Source organism: Zonotrichia albicollis, chromosome 2, assembly GCF_047830755.1.
Source record: "Zonotrichia albicollis isolate bZonAlb1 chromosome 2, bZonAlb1.hap1, whole genome shotgun sequence".
Classification (NCBI taxonomy): Eukaryota; Metazoa; Chordata; class Aves; order Passeriformes; family Passerellidae; genus Zonotrichia; species Zonotrichia albicollis.
In genome coordinates this window covers 55,061,832-55,085,335 of record NC_133820.1, presented here as the reverse complement: position 1 = coordinate 55,085,335, position 23,504 = coordinate 55,061,832, and the positions used below count along the sequence as shown (strand labels likewise).

The following is a 23,504-nucleotide window of genomic DNA, read 5'->3' as shown; positions in this document are numbered from 1 at the left end:
ATGTTGAAGGGAAAGAGCTTCCTCACTTGCCAAATGTTTAAATTTATCTTTCAAAGCATTAAAGATTATCAAGGAAAATTTTCCCACGATCATTTAGAGAAGCTGCAGCTGGTTGATAGTAATACTAGAGTAATAAATAAATGAATGAAACCCATTCATGAGAGGGTTATTTAGCTGGGTTATTAGCCATATCCATAGACAGTTTCACAGCACAATAGAGAAATGAAAATAAAAAGGATGAAGAAGTAAATGTGGATTTAAGCTGCAATTATCACTCTGAAATTAAACTGTATTGTTTATAAATGTTACACATTATTGTCCTCATCATGTCTAGTAGGCCATGTAAAACCAGGTTAGTTTCACACTGCTTTCTCTGTTGCTTTGTTATCCAGGTGCACCTCAACATGTGGAAATAAATAATTTCCCTCTGGTCAGCAAAACACAGAGAACCTTTGCTCAACTCTGCTGTACCTCCCAGGTAGGTTATAACTGAGAGCTTAAAACGTGCAATGGTGACTGCATTGAAAATTATACACCCAGACCTCAGAGCCAGGCTGGATCACCCACACTCATCCTAGACAGTGCTTTGTTCTGCCACAGAGGAAGGCATTTGGAAATCTGAGTCTCCATGGTAGAAATTTTTCTTTCAACTTAAAAAGTAGGACTGTATCCGCAATAGCACACTTAGTTCAAACTCCCATTAAAGATAGTGTATTCCTCAATAAAGGAACTGGTATCTTTACAAGAGTCAGGGTTTAATAGTAGAAAGCAGACAAGGCCTTTAATATTTGACTCTTAATCCTGGGTGTCACTGCACAGTCCTGCCTCTTCCATTACTCTGAAGAAAACAGAGTCTTCGGCAGCAGTAGTCAAGCCAGATCAGACAAACTGCAGCCCTCACTTCACAAGTACTTGGGTGCATGGACAGTGATTTCAATGCATCTATCACAGGTATTTTAAACGAGTCTTTAGAATTACAGTATGAAAAATGTGATGAGAATGAAATAACTTTCACTCATTTAAAATCACTGTCCATCCCCTTATAAATAAACAGCAGTGAGAAGTTTAATACATTAATAAGTATCCCTTCTTTTTTTCAGAAGAGCACATCTGTGCTGTAGATACACCTTTCACAGTTATCAAAAGATGAAATTACACAGAGAGATGACAAGGGGACTATCCAGTCCCTTGCAAAATAAGCTCAGTGATTTCACACAGATACCTCATTTGTTACCCAAAAGAATTGCAGCAGGGTGTTTGCCCAAAGCCCAGGGAAGCCAGCAGAGAGGTTTGCTTTGACTTCCAGGGAGTCTGGATCACATCAGTGGTTAGCAGTTGACCCATCTGTTGCACTTCAGTCTGTAAGAAGCAGTGAGGGACGCATGCAACAAATGACCCAAACAGCATGGTGCACCATACTGTGGTACCCAGCTCATGTACATGCTCAACCACAGGAGGGGCATTTCCACAGCTGATAAAGACACACAAAGGTTCCTGCACCACAAGGGAATGAGATAGAGGTCCAGGCTAGGGACCACCACAGCCAACATCACAAGCACTGCTGGAAATCTGAGACAGTCATAGCAGTGCATCATGAAAAGGAACACAAAATTTTGCCTATTGCAACACTTTCAACATCAATTTCAGCACAGGAACTCATCACCCCTTAGAAAACAGGAACTAAAACATGAAATGCATTCTGCTCAGTAAGATCAGCTAATGCCCAGAGCTTGAATACACACAACACATAAAAAAGGCTCTCTCCAGCCTAGTTAGGCTGAATATCTATCCAGATGTATGTACACTTGTACACAAATATGTATACTCTCAGCCACAGCTGCCTTTCATTTAAGTAATTCAGTTCCCAAAATATCTGGATGCACCATGGTTCACAGGATGGGTAGAAAGCACCACCCATCTGCACCATTCAGCATCATTCCCAAGTGCAATTCCAAGGACTCAGCCTTGGCCTGGTTCATGGAGACTGCCTCCATGAAGTACAGTCTCAGAATATCCACTTTTGAATACTAAATACTGAATACCGGCATAAAGGCACAGACAGGTACCCAAGCACTCATTACAACGAAGGCAGGATCTCTGCTGTAGGCATTTAATAACAATATTTTAGCAGCCAGTAGAGCTTTGCCAGGAAAACTTAAATGTCTCAGCTATTTAAACAGCTTTGACATTTTCCTGAATCCCTTTCCTGCACTTAGTCTCATAAATCCTGTGTAACTGGCGTGTTAGATAGCAAAAATACTTCCCTGCATCCTGGGCAGATCCTTAGCACAGTTCTGCAGTTATCATCACAGGCGGCGGCACTATTGTTTCACTGCCAGAGCTCGGGATGTTGTTCACTTGCAATAATGAATAACAAGATGTGCAAAAATAACGTGACTCACTAATGAGACCCTACATACATGAAAAGAGCCTTGTTTAAATTGCAGCCATACTGTACAGCCCATTGTCCCAGAAAGGCTGGGGTCACCGCTGCAGCTGAGGAGTCAAAAGCACAGCAGAGACCCCAACCCTCCAAAAGGCTTTTCACAAATCATTCCCACAAGGGATTTCAAAGTCTCAGAAACACTCAGTCACTTAGAAGTCACATGGTGCAGAGAGATGTCATCTCTGGTTAGCCTTAGGCTGTCTGAACATATAACAAAGTTCAACAAGGAATACTGAACGTTATACGAACAAAGTTCCATATGTGAGGTATGGACCAACTGGCAAAGTACAGAGGCTTCCTTTCTACTAGGATAAAATATATGACCACAGTGTCCTATAATTGTTGCTCATATACTACTATATAACTGCTGCCTGTAAAGAAGGAGGTAACAGCAAACATGGGAAGTAAAACCACAGATGCACACAGTGGTGCATCACCACTGAAGGAAAAGCTTTCCTGGGACTGCAGTATCACAGCCAGTGCTGGCAAGTGATGATGTGTCCCAAGCAACCCCAAGCTCATTTTCTTCCTTGCACTGTGGATGTCCTTCCCTGAAGCTACCCTGCAGATGGTGCAGCCATCATGCAGAGTGGCCCCCGGGCACTCCTGGAGGGCTCACCCTCCCTCAGGACAAGGCAGAGAGGGTGCTCGGTGAAGCCAAGTCAGTGCCCTTATTTCAGTGATGTGAATTCAGTTATTCTCTCGTGATCTAATCTGTTTCCAGCCCAGGTGGCTTGGGAAGAGGAGGCCACAGCTGCCAGGAGCCTCTCCTCACCCCCAGCCTAGCGCTTCCTGCATGCAGCTGAGGATCTGTCTTAAAAGTGCTTAGCAAAACACAAGTGGGTGTATATCATCCATTCAAATAATTTTTAACAGGAAAAATTAAAATGCAACCTTACCAAGCAAAAAATTAAGACCTGCACATCTTTTGAGCTGTTTATTTTATCCCTGTTTTGAAAAGCACTGATGGCAGATTGTAACACGACACAAATGCAGTGTGGTTTAAGGGTGTTTGACAATTCATCAAGAGAAATTAAGTGCAAAGCTGCATGGCGCTGCTGAATATGTTTAATAAATTAGGAATGAAACAAGCATTCTGTTAATGAGGAAGATGTAGCCAAAGCTTACATCACTGTGTACTCAGAAGGCTTGAAAGATCAATAATATAAATATTAAAAAGAAGAGCTAATGCCTGAACATTTTTACAAGAAAAATGATCTAAACTTTAAAGACAAAAGACCTGCCTGCTTTGAAAGCATGTCCTCTTAAACCCATTTAAGACCTTACAGGGGAAATATTTTTACTGGGATTTATAAAGGTTTGCATGCTGTCACATTACTTGTATGAAAAAACCTGTATTCAAATACTGAATCACAGGAGTCAACAAAACATTTTCACATGTTAGTTAACACAAAATAGAGTCCTTGGCACTTGCTGTCACAACTTGGCCAGCATTTATATTAAATAAAGAACTGCTAGTATTCTTGTTGTGAGTCTTCATAATATACTAGCTCTTCTCCAGTGGGTCTCTCAGGCTTTTCTGCTAAGCTTCTCCATTTTTATATTCATGCTGATCAAAGAAAGGACGTGATCAGCCATCTCAGCAGAATGCTCAGGTCCAGCTCAGGACCTACCAGAACAGTGAATGCCTCCTGAATTCCATCTTGCAAAATTCACATACCCCTGCCCTGAAGAACTGACTGGACTGTAAAAAGCCAAAGTGTTGCAAGAAAGCTCTAGGCAGGTTCTGTGCTGCATTAGAAGCTGAAGCCTTTTAAAAACATTATTTTAAAATCCCCTGTCCTAGTGCACTTAAGACACCTCTTAAAGAAAAATATATCAAAATATTAGTCAAACAATAAGAATAAAGTATTTTTTACAGGAATGCATGGTTATTCCTATCTATTTAGAGATGGGAAATTTACAGCAGTGCATAGATACTTTTCAATTGTCACTAATTAAAATAAGTTTAGCACTCTTCATTTAGCCATCCAAATAAGATGGTTAATTTCCAGGGGCAGTGAGTATTTACAGCTTCTATGGATATCCTAAGTATAGTACATGTTTAGTTCCTCGAGCTGAGCTTTGTAAACAAATATGAGCCAAACTGACACCTTGAGGATCAGCAGGAGTTCCAATTAATGGGAGACCCACTGCTGCTAAAAATTGCCACAGCTACTTTGAATTCAAAGAGGTTCTGACAATTTACACCAGCTAGAGGTCTGATGACTGTAGTTTAAAATATTTATATAGATTGAAAGCTGTTTTGCAGCAAGATATTCCAATTACAGTATGCAAACACTTCTTGGCACAAGCAATCAAATATATATTTTGCCTGTGTAAAAACAACAGCAGTTGACCTGGGATTGCAACTCAGCTTGTTTCTCTGTTTTACACAAAGCTTTACAGTAAATAAAAAAACACATAAAATTGTCCCTAGAGAAACTGTTCATATTGGTTCAGTACACAGTCTTTAGCAGCAGCAGAAATGCTAGTTTCTCCCAACTCTGAACTATTTTAATTTTTGCTAACGACTACCTAATCCTGTTGTCATTGAGCAGTGCATTTTTTTTAAAAGCACAATTTGTCTTGCTGGTTCCAGCATAAGCAGGATTATGTGAATAGGCTGCTGGACTCCAACACCTGCAAGTCAGAATACATGTTTTAAAGGTGTAGAATTATAGAGATATAGAATAGTTTGAGTTGGAAGGGACTTTAAAAATCATCTAGTTCCAACTCCCCTGCCACAGGCAGGGATACCTTTCACTAGACCAGGGTGCTCAAAGCCCCATCCAATCCAGCCTTGAACACTTCCAGGGATGGGGTATCCACAACAATGCTGGGTAACCTGTGCCAGTGTCTCACCACCCTCAACAAATCCCTCACTTGAGTGACATTTTTCAAAAGTGTCTGAGCACCAGTGTAGCACTGACTCCATGCTGCAGAACCACTCTCAGGATAAGCTTAGCTCACTGCCAAGAACCTCAAAACTCTCTTTCACCTCAGAAACATTAGCAACCCTGAGCTAAAGGAAGTAAAAATCATTTATGGTTTTCACATAGTTGAAACTGTGGAAAGAATTTACAGTAATATTTTAAAAATGGATATGTGTAAAGTGAGCATGTATTAGTGCATCCCTCTCCCCCACCAATACATAATGCTTTCACCTCTGGCATGGCTGGCAGAAAGCTTTTTGCTTTTTCTGCCTTAGGTGAAGCAGATATCAATTCATAGTTTGGTTGCAGCAAGATGTTTGGATACTGTTTCACCTGCCTCTCCAGTAACTCCTAAGTGCAGGGTCCCCCAGCTGAAAGAAAATGACGGTATTGGCACAGACAGGTCGGGGCTCCATGGCAGAGCACAGCATGTGGTTCAGGGCCAGGCACACGTTCCATCTGTGTTGGATAGGCACTGCTGAAAGCAGGGAGTAGCAGCTTGAGGTGAGGGTCACAGCAGTGAAGATCTATCATGCCTCATGCTGTCCTGCTCCTCTCCCACTTAGACTGCATTAGTGTAAGCTTCTTGCAATGACATTCTGTTTTGTTACCCAGGCGTATGTTCAGACTCCTTATGTCTCTCCATCTCAAGAAAAAGCCAAATGCTGCACAATTGATCTTATTGTTTTGCAAATGGATGATTTAACAGGACTGAAAACATTATTCATGATTACTGATCTTGGCCAGAGGATTTAAATTTTCCTTTTTATAATATCTTAATAATATTTGTAAGGACTTTAAAATATAGGTTTCCGAATGCCACAGAAGGACTATTTTCACCCAGAATGAGGCTAGGAAAACATATCTCTTTTGGATGCAATTCAGTGCTTATTGAACAGAAATATGGTGTGGTTCCTTGTAACTTAGAAAGCTGTTTCTTCTTTACATTCACCTCAATCCTTTTGATATCACTGATGGATTACCAGAGAGCTTATTAAGATCACTGACTCTGGCTACCTGATGCAGAGGAAGATTTTACTACATCAAAATCTTCCAGAGCAAAGCAGGTGGCAGCTGTTGCAGCAGCTTCTAATTTTTCACTCCATTCAACATGTCCCAGCAGTGGCAGAAATACTGTACCTTTGACTGAGCATTTCACAGCTTTCCTCTGCAGGAAGACCCAGTCCTAGGTTGAATCACCTACCCAGAAGAAATGTCACTGTGACATCCAAAAGGAGTCAGAACTTATTGCTGAATCTCGCTACAAATCATGGAAGATTAAATATCCTGCTGGACTAACTGCAAATATTAGGTCTTCTGGTTTCTATCCAGCCCCATATCTCAATGCGCTATATAAATGTATGTTCTATTTAGTGGGTAGCAGGAGATAATAACAAACCCAAGATTTTAGTGCAGTATTGAGCATACCTGGTATTTTTGCAGATTTGGTTCAAATCTGGCAATATTTGAAAAGATTTCACTCTCAGAATTCTCCAATTTTTCATTACTGTAAGGGTAAATCTACCATTTATGAACACACAATAATGGCTGAGAGGAGCTACATCTGAAATGGTCTTTGCCTGTTTTCTACTCCTTATGATATGCTGATGTATTTTCCTTCTTGCAAGCATCAGGATCTCACAAGAGCACCTGATTAGTGTAAGATGTCTTTAAGACTCAGATATGGCAGAAAAACATCAGGAGTCACAGTGGAGTGACCTCTACAAGTAAAAGTGCTGAACTGAGCATCTCTGCATGCCTTTTCCATGAACTACCTTATCATCAGCTTATGATTCTCCATAAAAAGTGATAAAAATCCTCTATCCTAGCTAATATTTCTGAGATGTCCTCAGAGAAGAGTCTTACGAAAGAGGTTGCATTTAACCACTTTCAGGGTGACAGATACAGGTACCTGTGGCAAGAGCTACAGTGAAAGAAAGAAACCCAACTTCTGCCATCTTCCCAAAGCTGCATTGGGGAGAAAAAAAAAAAAAGGTACTAGTGCTGTTCCCAGGAATTAATGGAGTAGCCACATTCAGTTGAATTCATAAAAAGAAGCACGGCTAACAAGTCAAAGGAGGTGATTCTACCCCTCTACTCCACTCCTGTGACTACCTCCATCCAGCTCTAGGGACTCCAGCACAGGAAGGACAGGGACCTGTTAGAATGGGTTCAGAGGGGAGCCAAAAAATGATCGAAGCACAGAGCAGCCCTCCCATCAGAACTGGCTGAGAGAGTTGGCATTGTTCAGCTTGAAGAAAACTAGGCTCCAGGGAGACCTTATTAAGGCCTTTCAATACTTGAAGGGAGTTAATAAGAAAGATGGGAACAAAGCTTTTGAGTGGGCCTGCTAAAACAAAACAAGGAGCAGTGGTTTTCAGCTAAAGGAAGTCAGATTTAGACTAAAAGAAGGTAGACTTAGACTACGTATAAGGAACAGATTTCTTAGAATAAGGATGGTAGAACATTGGACTAGGTTGTCCAGAGAGGTGTCTCATTCCTGGAAACATTCCAGATCAGGCTGGACTGAGCTCTGAGCAGTGCAGTAGGGTTGGACTAGATGACCCCTAAGTGTTTCTTCACACCCAAACTATTCCGTGACTCTATGATTTTGTGGTTCTATTTATGTCTATATCTTTACTTTAGGAACAAGCCCATGCTTGTTCTGTTCCTAAGGTATCATTCCTAACTTTTTGCCTTGTCTGTTTAGACCTTTCAGCCACCTTAATGAGAATGAAGCATGATATGACTGCAAAGCCAATCAAATATATATCTGCAGTACTAAAAGGGCTGCAATACAAGCAAGCTCTTCAATAACTTTTTCCTAGTAAGAAAAGCTTACTCCACATGGGAAAGCTGTAGGGCAAAACTGCTGTTTGCTTCAGAGGGAATTCAGCCACTGACATCAATGTCCATGAAGTTATTAATGAAACGTTGCCACTATGCCAAAAGCTATTGGCAGCACAGAAATCAGGATGGATTCTTGACTTTTATGGCCCCCAGAAACAGATCACTAATTCATGAGATTTGTACAGTTCATACAATTTTTGGCAGGTCTAAACTTAGACTGAGAAGAGGCATGAGGGATTTCTGTAACATTACATTCATGCTTCTTTGTGCCTCCATACAGAGTTTTTTCATAAAGGCAATAAATGGAAAGATTCCAGCTAAGATGCGTTTTCTTAAGCTTTAGTCCAATTATGGTGCAAGCACTTTGAAGTTCATTACTTTAATTAGAAGGAGAGACTGAAAGACAAAAACAGGGGAGCTATTTCCCAGGTGGGAACTGGAGCTGCAACTGCAATGCAAAGAATAAAGAACACTGCATAACTTGTGCCCTAGTGAAATGCTGGCTTGTGTTTTGCCTAATGGCAGACCAATACCACACAAATGAAGCAATTACAGTTGTGCCATATAAAGCCTTATTTGGTCAGCAGCCAAAATGGGGATTAGCTGGAAGAGTTCCTAGGACTTTCTGTCTGAATATTATTGCAGAAGTTAATGAGGAATATCTGATATGCTTAGACAAACATAATCAGTGCCAGCAACCAGATGAGATGGTTGGTCCAACAGCCAGTGCGCTGATAATTAAAATGCCCTGAAGCCAGCTGAACAGCAGCCCAAGATCAGGTGAAATGATCACAAGGGCAATCCAATCCCTCTGGCAACCAGCTATATGATGTCACCATCAATACATCCATGCACACAGCAGCAAACTCTCCACCTTCCTCCAGCATGGAAACAGATTCCACTTAAGCACAGAGCACCTTCACTTTTGCACAGTCCCTATACTGCCACTGGTGGTGGCGAAGGAAAGGCCACAGTTAGCTCAGTACAATGATTCTGCCACGACTTTACTATGTCCCACTCATTCTCATCCACTACACCACCTGGTCCAGTAGTGGAGGTGTCCCTGCCCATGGCAGGGGCTTGGAAACAGATGATCTTTAAGGTTCCTTCCAACCCAAACCACTCTCTGAAATGCAAATATAGCAGCTCTCAGACCAGCTGGACCAAGCACAATCACATTGATATGGTAACACCTGCTTGTAATGTTTCAAATACAAGCAGCCAGGCTACAGAGAAAACACAGTACTAAAAGTACTAACAGATCTCCACAGTGGATATGGAGATACAAATAATGTAATTACTGTTGTCCTGAACACATGTCCATGTGCCAATTTTAATTAAAAAAGCCATACAGAGTAGGGTCCAGTGGTGATGGATATTTCTGCCATTGCTTCCTAAATGGAACACAAAACATGTGGTCATAGACCACAAACTGTTTCAGAAACCATTTGCTGAAGTTACAATTTCCCAGTCATTTTCTTTCCTGGTCAGTTTCTTTGACCAAAGACAGTGAGAAATCTACCACCATGTTTATCCTGACACACACACCTCCATGGATTTGAAATAATCATAGAAACATCTGGAGTGGGAATGGGCTTCAAATATCCACAGCACAATAAACACAATGCTATTAATCTTCAGTATTCCTCTGAGGCTGATGGGCAATTGTCATTACCCTCAATTTGCAAAGGTGAATCTCAAGTACAGATCTCCTTCAAGACTCCCAAGAAATCTGGGCAGGGTCATTAACTAAGCTCACCAGTATGACATGACTTCAGGCAATCAAACTTCATTGCTTCTCAGAAATCTGTGTCTTTTCAGGCAACCATTCATGGAGAATTTATCCTTCTGCTTTCCCAGAGATGGATTAAGCCTAAACTTCTCTGTGTTTCCTCGATTCAGTCCTTAACCACAACATACTCCTAATTTTTCCTGACAAAAGTGGGAGACAGCCAACCTGAGTGACTTGACTCCCATAACAGAACCTTCCATATTTTGACCCACTCAGGAGTCCCAAAAATATCCATGCTGTCAATCACTCAGCAGCTAAATAAAGCTGCTTAAGCGGTTAACTGCTCCTTTTTCCCTGGCAAAGAAAAGGTACGAAGCACTGTCACTTACTTCACTGACTTCAAATTCTCTCACTCTGTTTTGCTTTTCCAGCAAGAAAGTTTTGTTCAGATGGGAATGATCTGTTTGACATTTAATTCACAGAAATTGTAACTAAAGCCTAATGGTCAGGAGAAGACCTTCTACAAAGTAGGAGACATAAACATCACTTTCCATAAGCTACTACAACTTTCCAAATACTCCTGTAGCTCCAGGAGATTCAATGTGATGAAGATATCCTTATCATAGCCATAATTTTCGAAAAGGATCATTGTACAGTGCAGTCTGGAAAGTGCCTAAGGAGCTGTCTGGTCCAACCTCCTGCTCGTACAAGGGTTGGTCCTGAGGTCAGACCAAACTGCTCAGGGCTTCAACAAGTCACATTTTTACACTTCCAAGGATGAGGCCTGCCAGCCTCTCTGAGCAGAGTGTCACTGTCAGACTGCCCTCAAGCAGTCAGGGAAAACAGTTCCCCCCTACATCCAGTCTGAACTTCGCCTCTTTCATTTTATGTTCATGGTCAGCAACCTTCCTGCCCTACTCTGCTGTGAAGAGTCTGGCTCCATATCCTCGAAGACCCCCATGCAGACACTCTGGGCTGCCCCAAAACCATCTCTGCTCCAGTCTAAACAAGTCCAGCTCTCCCAGATTCTCCTCATCAGAGAAGGTCCAGATTTATATCCAGCTCCATCTTAATCATCTTCCATGAAATAGGTTCAATTTATTGATGTTTTTCTTAAGTGAGGAGGCCAAAACAAAAAAAGGATGTTGTGTTCTACATGCAGTCCTAATGTTTGCAATTATTTTATCTAATGCAACAGTATCTTCTCTTGTGGCCTACAAATTGAATGAACTAAAAGCACTCTAATTGGAAACTGCTTTGGATAATTGCCCACTATCTAAAAGAGATGCCAAAAATAGCAGCCTGCTTATTTAATTGTGACAGGAAAAAAATCCTAAATCCTCAAGAAACTGTGATGAGTTTCTGTTCACTTTCAACTACACTTTCATTGACTGAGCTTGCATTATTTAAATTGAAAAGTCAAAACTAATTGTCAAGTGTTCATGTGGTTTTAAACCAAAAAAAATATTATCAGCAGGTATAGAATATAATCAGAATAGTATCATATACTGATTAAAATCCGAGGAGCTGGATCTTAGTAAATGCAGAGCATTTGAATGTGGGTGAGTCCTCTAGCTTTGGATAGAAGGCATTTTCTTTGTATTTAAAACCAATGAAGAAATGAGCATCCTTCTAAAACCTGTCTTGTCATATTTTGTGTTGCAAGCAATAAAAGGCTCCTGTGGAAACCTTAAAATTAAAAATTTTGGTTGAAAATGTAAAAATGTGAAGAATTGTCTAGTAATGTTTACATTAAGGCATATGAAATATGGAAAACTTGGGTCTTCTAGAAAAAGCTGAGATTTTCTGTAGGACATTACTAGATCTCACGAATTTTTCTGTTGGCTTAAGAGTTTTAAGATCCAAAATAGACCTAAATCACACAAACAGCATAGCATAAGATAGCATAAGATGTGTGAAATCAGGTGCCTGCATCCATACCAAAGAATCCAAACATCTAATTCTGTATATAAAAGCCTCTTAAAGACATAGTTACAAATCCAGGGCACACTAAATGGAACCTTATCAGCAACAGATTGGAAAGAGCCTGATGTGTAATTATGTTCAGAGAAAGCTGTACATATTCTGGAGGTAACAGATGGGCTGCCAGATGTTGGGGCTGCTCTCACCTGCAGACCTCATTCATCCCCGCTGCTAGTAATGGAAGATCTGGAAGCTAGCAAGGGATCTGGATCTTCCTGCACAGAGATGCTATTCCTGAACAAGATGGGAGAAAAAAAAACAACTAAAAAAGTTATATTTTCTTTGCATGAAAGAAGTACTTGAAGTGTAAAAACAAAACAGGTCTCTGCATCAGGTCAGGCTCAGATCCCTTTTATCCAGTTGACTTTTGGCTTTAAAAAACTGCAGGGAAAATTTTAGTCAAACTTTGACTACAGAAAACTGCCAATCCTGCCAAAAACTGTTAAAAGACAGTCACAACAAAAGAACACACAGCATTGCTTAGCATAATGTGATTTGCTAAAAGATATAGGGAAATAGGAGCTAAATCCTTTTTCAGGCTTGATTTAAGCTTTCACTCAGTGACTTGTTTGGAATAGGAAGGAGAGGAAGGAAAGCAGAAAATGGCAGTAAGGCATCAAGTTATAGAAGCACAGAGACTTGAGCTAAGGATAACTAGAGATAGTTAAGAAAAAGAGCTCTAGTTTTCATTCTACCTCTTACCACACACAAAGCAGACCAGTTAAGAGGAAAAATTACTGATCAGCCACAAGTCACTATTTTATTAAACATTATTTTAAACTTGTACTGTTCAGTGAGATACACATATGGCCATTTGTATTTGGAACCTGAGCTCCTTGGGAGCATTCTGATGATGGGAAAGAGTTGCATTTTAGAGCTGCTGTGTCAAGACACACAGTAGCTTAAATTATACATTAAGACTTCTGAATCTTGTTTTGTGCTGTCAACATCTTTCTACCTTTCATGCTGGGATGTTCAGTCCATAATGCCTACTCTGTCACACACTGTGCCAGTCTGAGATTCTATTCTCAGTTCAAAGCAACCACAAGAAAGAAAACAAACTTTTTTCCCTACTTTTGGTTGGAGATCTCTCACAAGAATCAAGGCTGCACAAAGACTAAATAGCCATTTTATGTCTCGTGGAGTCCATCTTGTGCTTACTGTCAATTGGAAGTGGGCAGTTTTGCAACTATCACACAGATTATCACAAACTGTTTTTCAGGTGCTATTTGTACCCCAAATGTCATTTCCACGGAGAGGTATTGTTACAAGCTGCTGAGATGCCTTTCAGCAGCCTGCTCCTTTGCTTCAGTCTACCTACAATTTACCTGAACAATTATTATCTTAGTGGGATAGGCCTTTCAGTTGTTGGGAACTGTACCATCAACTTCAAAGGGCAGTTCCTGGGACTTGACACCTAAACGGCCAGAGAGTTGTAATAAAAAGAAAAGAGAGAAATAATAATGAGCAGCATTGTTAAAATATAAAGGGCTGCATCTTGCCCTCTGCTGAGATGCTTTACAAGGGATTGGGGAAATGGCAGAGAAAAGGGCAGGAGAAAATTATTTCTGAAGTGGCAAGAGGCAGCATTTATTTCTCAGGGGATCTATAGACTGGAAACAACCATAACCTTTTGTATCCCACTGGCATACAGTGGGGATTAATGCTTATCAAAGGTTTGTAAAAGTCCAGAAAATAAGTAGGATGTGTGCACAGCAATGGTATCAGTATTTTTGAGATATTATGGCCTTTGCTGATAGTCTGAGGTAAGTTCATTGGTTAGACTTGAATATAAGCCCCTCTTTACCTGTCAGAGAATTCAACAGTCTGACAAATTTAGTTTAGATAGATCTGTTATTGTGAAGCTCCTATCCTGTTTGCATTCAAACAATTCTGAAACAGACAAGCAAGAAAAGAACTCTGATCTTTTTTCTGCCTTGATTTCTTTCTGTCTGTAGAAAACAAGCCTGTTATTGAACTTTTCCTGGTGCTTACTACCTCAGACTGGCCCAACGCTTCTGTAAGACAATAAAGAAATTTTTAGTAATCATTAAATATCCAAATGATAAACCTCTTGTACAGTTTGTAAAAATATTTTTTAAAAAAGCCTAGTAGTGCTTTTAAGCAAATGCTAAAGCAGAAGATACAGAATGGTAGCTTCACCTTTTACACTGATTATACTGCTAATTTAAAAATACCAATTGCCACTGAAATGTTTAAATTAAAAAAAGAAACAAAAAAAACCCCCGCAGCCTTTCTATGAAATAGTTTTACTGCTGTTTCCATGCTCTGTTCTTTCACTCCTGCTCAGAAACACTTCATTTTCTCACTAAAATCCCAAGACTTTCCTTGGAGTAAGGAGCAGGATGACACTAGCAGAGAGGCACCAGAACCTGACAGTGTGATCAAGATGGGAGCTAAGCTTCTTGGAAGAGTTTTGCCTTCCATCAGTTGCTTCTACTGTTATTTGTATTGTAGGAAAACAGAAATGGCAGCAGAACAAATTCCTGTGACTTTTGATTTCTCCTCCAAACCACAGAGAGCTTTGTTCAATTATGAATCATCCTTGAAGTCTGAGAGTGAAAACTTCCTGCTAGTGGCAATGAAGAAACAGGCTCTGTGAGGCAAGGCAGGTCAGAGATGGCTCTTTGAAGTACTTGAAAGATAGAGTGATTTTTTTCTCCCCCAGGTCAGAGAAAATTCAGCAAATGCAGCATCATGGACATTAATGACTTGTTTTCTTTCAAAGAGATAAGTATCAGAAATTATCTCAATGGCAATGCTCTACTGCCATTTGGTGACTTAAATCAGAATTAATACAATTTCCTTCCTCTGTAAGTAAAAATTGCAAGAATGGGTAAAATTATTTCAAGTAGAAGATTTTGCCTCAATACATTTGCTTGTACATCTTGCAGTGAATCTTATTAGTCATCATGAAATTTTCCCTTTTTTTTACTGCACTATTTCTGCACAGGGAAGACCCTTATCTTGATTGAAGATTATGAACTTAATCCAGCAGGTATCACTGGGGAACAGAGCAAGTTGGGACTCAAATCTCTGTTCCCAAGGCTTTATATTTACTTTTCAAATAGATACTGTTTTTTTAGACAGAAATAACCCAGGTAACCAAACTTAAGTATGCCTCCCAGGCTCAGCTGAAAGAACAACTTGCTAACATTCATTGTCAGGTTCTCTTCACTGATCTTCTTTTGACTTCTTAAGTAGTGGCCCATTCTCTGCCTTTTTACCTAGTAAGTGTTATTTTCAGTTGATAGAAAACTCAACAAGCTCTGAAGGATCTGACCTGCTTGAGAAATATCTCAGCTATAAGCTTTGACACTGAATGGTAATGATGTGGTAATTCAAGCCTTGCTATGCCTGCAGTGAAGGGAAGTTATCCTACAGTGAAGGGAAGAATATTATGCAAAGTCATACAGTATGATCTAAACCAACAAACAGGATAATGATTATATATGTATAAAATGATACAGATCACCTTCTAGTTTTCATATAATTTTGCATCACAGAAAGAAATGATCCTGGAAATTTCTACTAAACGGACTAAAATCCTGTTCTTTCAACTATCAACAGACCACCCCATAACTATGGAGGGGTTTTTGGTTTCTCCAGTGGCCCTTGCTTCAAAAGTGTAGAGGTCAAACTCAGTATTTTCACATCACTCATTTTAATAATCAAACCTCAATTATTCACCAGTTCTTTTTGTATCTTCTCAGCATTGTACATAAATAACATCAGTTTTGAAGTCCTACAGTGCTTTGCTGAAACAACTCTGTGAATAACACACTGATTAAGGGCAAGACCAGGCATTCTGGCAGGAGAAGGGAAATGTGAAAAAAAATCAAACCTGCTTCCTATGCATCTTTCCTCACTGTGACGGTTGCTTGTCTTCAGAATGATCTGGGGAGGCCTTTATGTGCCAGTGTTGCCAACCAGAAGACAGCTAACCAGCAAAAGAAATACCCATTCTTCTCTCTGAAGTGCCAGAATATGCTCAGAGGCACATGGGCCTCAGATGTTATCAGGATGACCCAACCACACATTACTTTTACCTATTTTGGTACCTTTCTAGAAACAGGGACATGCCACTGATTGAAGAATGCAGCCCAGATCCACAGAAACACCAAAATAGAATAGTTACACCAACAATATTGGTTAAAAAAAATCTATAAAAACCTTTGGAAACTGAACAATATAGAGTACACTGACGAGTGGTCTAGGGAAATGCTTCCTTTATGATACAACACACTTTGTGCAAGGAAGCTTAATTGATGGGAAAAGCCTATTTTTCTAAAGATTCATGGATTTCTGCCGTACAAAACCATTGAAAAACAAATGTGGAAGAAGTCCTCTGTAGTCCTCTGTCAACAAATGCTGACAGTGTAAAAAATTTGTGTGGCCAGCTTAAACATTTTTCCTAGTTCTTCTCTTACTCAGAGGAAGTCTGTGAATATCATACCTATTCTTTTGCACACACAAATCCAATCTCATAGAAAACATAAGAAACCAGAGCACGTAATATGTTTGGGGGGAAATGTTTTTACCTGTCCTTACAGTTCACTACTGCATAATGACTCTGATGGTTTTCCTACAGAGCCTGGTATGAATTACTAGCTCACTGACCAACAAATCCAGGGTAAAATGAGAACTGGTCTACATCTCAGAATATTATATTAAATTCACAATAAACAGCTTTGGTAGTGAATGATGAGCTTGGAATTCCTTCCACAGTAAGCTCCTTATAGTCTGGTCTTCAAAAACATTGAGGACGACATTTGATAAAAAATTAAATAGTCCCACTGGAAGAAACTATGCTATCATAATGCTATTTTCAGGTCAATGAAAAAATAAAAGGAAACATCACTTACCAGAAAAAAAAAAGGAGGGGTGGAAATATTCCATCCTATGTAAGGTCTGCCAAAATTTTTTATGAATGAGCATGAGTTACTAAAATAAGTTTTCTTCCAACACTAGATTTCTAACGAACCATACTGCATATATCTATGAAACGCCAAGGTAAGTGCCAGCTGTAGTACCACATTGAAATGAAGCAATGGAGGAATGGCAGTTCTAGAGATTCACCTCAGGAAAACAAGAAGATGAAGTCATTGAGATCAAGATGGTAGATTACAGACCCCACACACACAAAGACTCCGCTCGTAACAGATCTTTATCTTATTCCCACAGATTCATTTTTCTTCAAGAAAAACGTCCTTCCACCACAGAACTCTCACTTCTAGGGTAAATCTCTTTCTGGTATTGCACATTACATTATATAAAACAGGAGAATCCATACACTGTTACAGGACAGTTTGCATGCCTTTTGCACCCCAAGCAACCTTCAGGGAGCTCTTCCCTTGCAGGGGATGGAAACTAAAATCTCTAGCTTCAATTACATTACACTTTTCCCTCCATATAAGTTGCTAAAATGATGGCAAAATTACATCTGCAACACTAGCATCCCTGATTCACTGCCCACACTGCACATCTTATGTTAAACACGGTGAAGAATGGATAAAGTGCAAAGAGTCAGTTCATGTCACAAGATGTCACACTGCAAAAACCAGCAGATATCACCAGGTGGACCTTTTTGCCTTCCTCTTCAGAACAGAAAGAATTTTTCCTAAAGTGAAACTGACTTAATCCTTTACTACTTAAAAAGAATAGAGGCTTGAATAATGGAATATGGAATCCCAGGTTCATATATATATAAACATTAACTAATTCCAATTGCAGGAACTTATTAGAGCGCTGGATTTCATGAGGTTGGTGAACAAATAACACCAATCTCTAAAATACATTGATGCATCTAATCAAAGTTTTTCTATTATTTGTCTAAATCTAATGCTGCCATTCTCATCTGCCTGGGCTCAAAGTGTCTCACCAGACACTCATGACCTTGCAGGTTTCACTCATGCATGCTGCATACTTTTGGCTACAGGACAGGACAAATGTCCTTAGTTGAAATAGTAAGAGAAGAAATGATAACAACTAATTTTTTAGCCCAACCTCTCATTCCCCTTAACATAAAACAGCTTCAAGGTACAAAAAGCTGAAAAAGCTTTTAGTGTACTTTTGAGAAAATACTGCCCTTAGCTTCTTTATCATTACCTCTTAGGGTGGAGAACTCTTTCATGTTCTTCACTATTCAAACTTGTTTATGATGCCTACATATCTAAAACAGAAAAGCAGAGGCATGCAAGGCACAGGACTTGAGAAGTACAAGATCTTCAGGTGTTGCCCTCTGATAACACAGTTACTGCAAGTGGCAAGGGAGATGACCCGGGGGTGATCCACAAGGGCCTGAAGTCTGGCCACAAGAACATCTTCTAATGACAACACTTTTACAGAGGTAGGTCTTGCTAAGCAGACAAGCAGCACTCTCTTAACCACCTTTGAAAGCACCACCTTTGAAGAAAAAAACTCATTAATTCACACTGAGTACCACACAGTGGCTTTGGAAGGATACCTACCGTTGTAGGAGGAGAAACAGTAAGAACAGTTGGGTAGTGCCATGAGAGAAACTCAATCTTTGCTGTGATGAGAGCCTTTGCCCTCAATCCCACATTCCTTCTCAAACACGACAGTCTTTTACAACATCATATAGAAATGAATATCACTGAAAAGGAAGGAAGGAAGGAGACACACATGATATGTGATGTGGTACCGCCCATTGGGCATAAAAGAAACACACATCAGGCATTTCCCATTCTCCTCCATTCAGTGATATGCATTATTTGTAATACTGCACCAGCACTGAGAATAAATCATTCCAATTAGCCAATAGGTACTGGTTGAACACTGCAGGAGTGTAGCATGAAACCCAACAAGGAAGAGTTTTGAATTAAAATCCACTACCCTGCTCATGTGTATGGTCATGAGCAACAGACAGACCAGTCCTTGGATCTCTCTGACAAGTGGATTTCATCTGCATGAACCAAGTGATGGGTATGTGCTCTATAATGAACATGAGCCTGGTGATGTGATGGCAGGGAACCATCCCTAATCCTATGCTACAGGAAGAACCACTTTCTGTCAGTTAGATGTGTGAGAATATGTGATCTGGTTCTCCACAGACTCACATCAATTTTATTCAGATGCTACTATATTTTCAGGGAAAAAACTCCTGATTTATATCACTGAGTAAGTAGGAGGCGGATTAAGACAAAAATACTTCTAACGGAATAGGTGTTCAAACAGTTCAGTGATTAATTTGATATGAATAATTCATTTGGAAAAGTTGGGTTTTTTCCACTAGTCCTGAACAAACCAAAGACAGCATTTGAATGTTTAAATTTTATATGCTATTTGCAATTATTTGTGAACTACATCAAGTAATTTGTGGTCTACATATAACTCAAATAGGAAATTAGGATTATTAAATAAAATAAAATTTGCAATTCTCATATCAAATTATGTCTTTTGACTAATTTATGTAATGAGCTCAGCTAGCCTGCCCTTCATGGATTTCAAGCTGCATGTTCAATATTTGCAATTATCTGTGCAGACAGCAGTTACATAAGTCATCTGATCAGTGACAGAAACACTAACATGTGGGATGAAGTCAAAATAGCAAAAGCAGCATAATCTAAATCTTAAAATATTCAGAAAATACTGAAAGATGCAGATAAAATTTACAGCTGACTCTTTTCTGTTCAAAAACACAGGGGGAGGAAGATTTTCCCCTCTTCTGTAAGTGCTACTCTCCATAGATATACATGAAAGAGGTGGTAAAAATGTGAGGTATTGCTTGTTCTTTATTTTTATCCAGAACATTAAGTGTGTTGCTTAATGTTTTTAGTAGGTAAGCAGCACTGATGGTTTGTCACTGGGGCTGGAGAGGGAATGGGGTGCAGCAGGAGAACAAGCAGCTTAGCACATATGAAAGAAAGGCTCAGGAAAGGCATGGACACGGACAGCCAGTCAAGACAGCTTGAAAGAAGATTTGGTCCAATTTTCAAGTCCGGTAGGATTTTCCCTATTCTGCTTTTTGAAACATGTTTGAAGGTAGGATGTGAAAAATGGCAGGGTTTTGATCACATCACCCTAATGACAGCTGCTGACCCCCAGTTAGATGAAACTATGGCCTCACTGAACTGTCTGGGAGCTTTAGCTGGGATATAACCAGGACTTCACACTGGATCCTTACAATTGGGGCTGTGCTCTTCCTCTCTGCTCTTACTAGTCTTACTAGGCCCTCTTACTTCTAACTTCTTTATGTCTCATCCCCATTACTCCTCGGTATTTTTGTCTAGCCAACTGAACAAACATGAAATAAGCCCAAATTTGACACAAATCAATTTCCACAGGCTACCAGTGCTCATTATAACAGGCTGTCTCTTGTTGGTATTGAATACTCTGAAGAAGAAAGGGAAAGGGACTAAAGAACACCATAAAGCACACTTAAAGCAAAGAGCCCACTGCTAGGACATATATGACAGCAGCCAAAGTACTCCTAAAATGTATGTCCTAGCTTTGACTCAGTACAGCATGACTGGCAGCAGTGGGCATTTCCTTACTACCCTAAACTGCAGTGCTGCCTACCAATCTTAGGTCGTCCAAAACACTGAAAAGGAGATATTAATTTATCGTAAATATAAAATAAAAACCAAGTGTTTTGAAAATATATCCAGATAATAGAGCAGCCTTTCCTATTAGCTTTAACTACTACGTTTAACTACCACCTTTAACTACTCTGTCAGTTCTGGATGTGTTTTTCTATAGAATTAACATTTTTATTGTCATTTTCCCTCTCTCACCTCCTTAATGTTCTCTCTACTTTACCCAGCAGTGAAAGTGGCAATTTTAAAATCTGATAGGTACTGAATGTTAAGGACCAAAAATTCATATCCAGTCACTGAAATAGCTGTCCTGATTTTCCCCTGCACATACAAATCTTCTTTTGCTGTGGATGTAGATGATTCTAATGATATTCCTTTTACCATCCCTGTAATGCAGTAACAGCTACTGATGTTTATGGCATTCTGTGCAGGTTAAACTGATGAGTTATGAGTGAGTCAAGTTATCTGCATAGTGGCAATGATGTCTCCTCTGCAGTCACAGATGTAGACAAATAGGTCCTTGGTTACCACAGACATATGGCTACATCTGCACTTGCAACTCTTCCCTTACACCTACTTCCTCCCCTTTATTTCACATTGTAATTCCTTCTCATGAGCACAGACGTAAAAAATGGGGTGCAGAGCACTCTGTGGAGCGTTCCCTTTCCCCCACCCATGTGCACCTTATCACTGTCAGACTCCCTTCAACTCTTAGTTGCTCTTTTGTTTTCAAGAAAATTGGCAAATCTACACTAGAAAATGAAAGTTTTGTTTGCGTTAAACATTAAGGAAACAGAATGGTAAACACCGCCAATTTTAACACAAAGCTGAATTTTGTTCCCTGACAATTTAAATGAAATGAAAATGATGTTCTGCCTGTGAATCAAAAACTCTTCTACTTTACTGAATGTATCTGATACCATGAAAAAGAAAATACTGGTGAGTTTGAAGGCAGTACTGAAATGCATAATGCTAGAAACACAAACATTTTTTCTAAATAAGAAGGTGCTTTAGTAAAAAAGTAATGAAGGACTAATTACCTCCAAGGGATAACATCTGAAAAAAGATGCTACAAGCAGCTTCTTACTCAGAAATTAGTAGCTGAGATCAATAAACAAAACATAAAATGTAGGCATATTATTGATGCAGATACTGATGTAGATAATGTAAGCATAATACTGCTATAAAGGGTTGAATTCTGTGAAAAAAAGCTGATGAAATAGAATAACCAGTGTTAATTCTATTGAGGCTGACTTCAAGTAGCTAGTGTTCAACCAGTTTGGTTTTTATATGGCCTTGAAACATATGCCAACTCTAGCTGCTCAATCCATATTGCAATTAGAAATGGTTACCTTTGTTGATCAAAAAAAAATGAAATGGAAGAAAATAAAAATAACATACCATGTTCACACACAAAACAAAAAGAGCTATATCAGGGACATCAGGGAAGGTGGAATACTATAACAACACATTTTATATTGTTATACTATTCCACCCACCTTAATGGAGAACCCTTCGGTGTGGCTACGCCATAGCCTTTGGAATCCAGATTTCCTCCCACTTTCATGGTGTCACATGGCTTTCGTTGCTCAATGTATTCATTCATGGTGGACTCCAGCAGGAAGGCAAACTTGCCCTTGGATTTGCGGACACGAGCTACTCCCTCTGCAGTAGTCCTAGTGAACACTGATGGCTCAGCTGATTTCATGTAGGTCCACATCTTTTCATACACTGCTATTTTTGATCTCTGGGGAAAATCAAAAACAAGTTAGAACAAAAGAATGTTGCAACGTTTCAGAATGGCACTGCTCAAATAAAATCAACCATACTTAATTTTTCAGACATTTGAGGTTGGGAAAATCTTGGAGAAGAGTTTCATCTGAATTCCATTATTTTAAAAGCGACAAAAAAGAAAATTATCAATCCTATAGTAGCAGATACAATTTTTGAGTTTGGCTACGCTCTAGCAGTCAAAAAAGAAACCTGTAAAGCTGAATTTACTGTTAGATAGAGGAAGTTCACATAGTCAAGGTGTTTTAGGGAATGATATATGAAATAGATGTCCACAATAAGCCTGTACTCTTAAGAGAAACAGTAAAATCATCTCCCCATAAATACTCAGCTGAGTCTTAAAGCATTTTTCTAACACCCACTTCTTCTACCATCAAAACCAGAGTAGCTTAAGAAGGCTTTCTGCTTTTGTGATTCAGAACTGACCTGATCTATATTCAGAAATGCTATACAATATTTAAAGACATGGTTCACAGTAAAAGATGGAAACAGCAAGCTGGAGCATATACTAAAGGAAGTAAAATGCCATAAGGATCTTTCTTAAAGAATTAGGTATGATTTTAGAACTGCAGTATCAGTGGATTTATTTTAAAGACTCTCATCCTGCCAATAACTGAGTAAGAAATATCTTTCTCAAAGAATGCACACAATTCATGGCTTAGAGTGCATTAGTTGGAAATTTTCCTGTCCGAGAATGCATGGAGTAACTACAAAAATAAAACTTCTTCATAAAAAATTAAAGCAAATAAAAAATTTCACTAAAAGAAAGGAAGGAAATGATGTCAGGCTGAGAAGTTTCCCATGCTCATTAGATTCACCCAACAACTCCTTTGCTTCCTCCAGCAACAGGAATACATACATGCAAACCAGCAGTGTGTCAGCTGAACACTACACACTGTCCTTATAATAACAGATGGCACTTGTCTTCCCCTATGTATGCTGCAAAAAGGACTTTTTACCCTAATGCTCAAGTCAGCTTTTATTTGAGTCAAGAGGAGTTTCTAGCTAAGCAAGATTTGGTCCATGAGCCTGTCCCTACACTGTGCTGAGTACTCCAGAAAAATATTCATTATTCAAAAGCCCCAAAACAAAGGGCCTTAGATTGTTTAAACAAATACTAAATCCTATAATCTTAGTATTATATAAATTAAAAATGGCTTTAAGAAGCCTGGAACTGAGCCTTTTTT

The 23,504-nt window shown here is 39.4% G+C and overlaps 1 protein-coding gene across 9 annotated transcripts in view; it reads right to left on the bottom strand.

Moving 5' to 3' along the window:
- Positions 1–23,504, bottom strand: part of GRIA4 (glutamate ionotropic receptor AMPA type subunit 4) — a 215,501-nt gene that overhangs the window by 20,636 nt on the left and 171,361 nt on the right. For all 9 annotated transcript variants that reach the window (XR_012578998.1, XM_005482572.4, XM_026790746.2 and 6 more), the window contains exon 13: positions 22,026–22,273. Coding sequence is in view for 8 of the 9 variants with exons in the window: in XM_005482572.4 (XP_005482629.1) it covers positions 22,026–22,273 (248 nt within the window). In the remaining variant the exon portion in view is untranslated. The remainder of the gene's footprint in view (positions 1–22,025; positions 22,274–23,504) is intronic.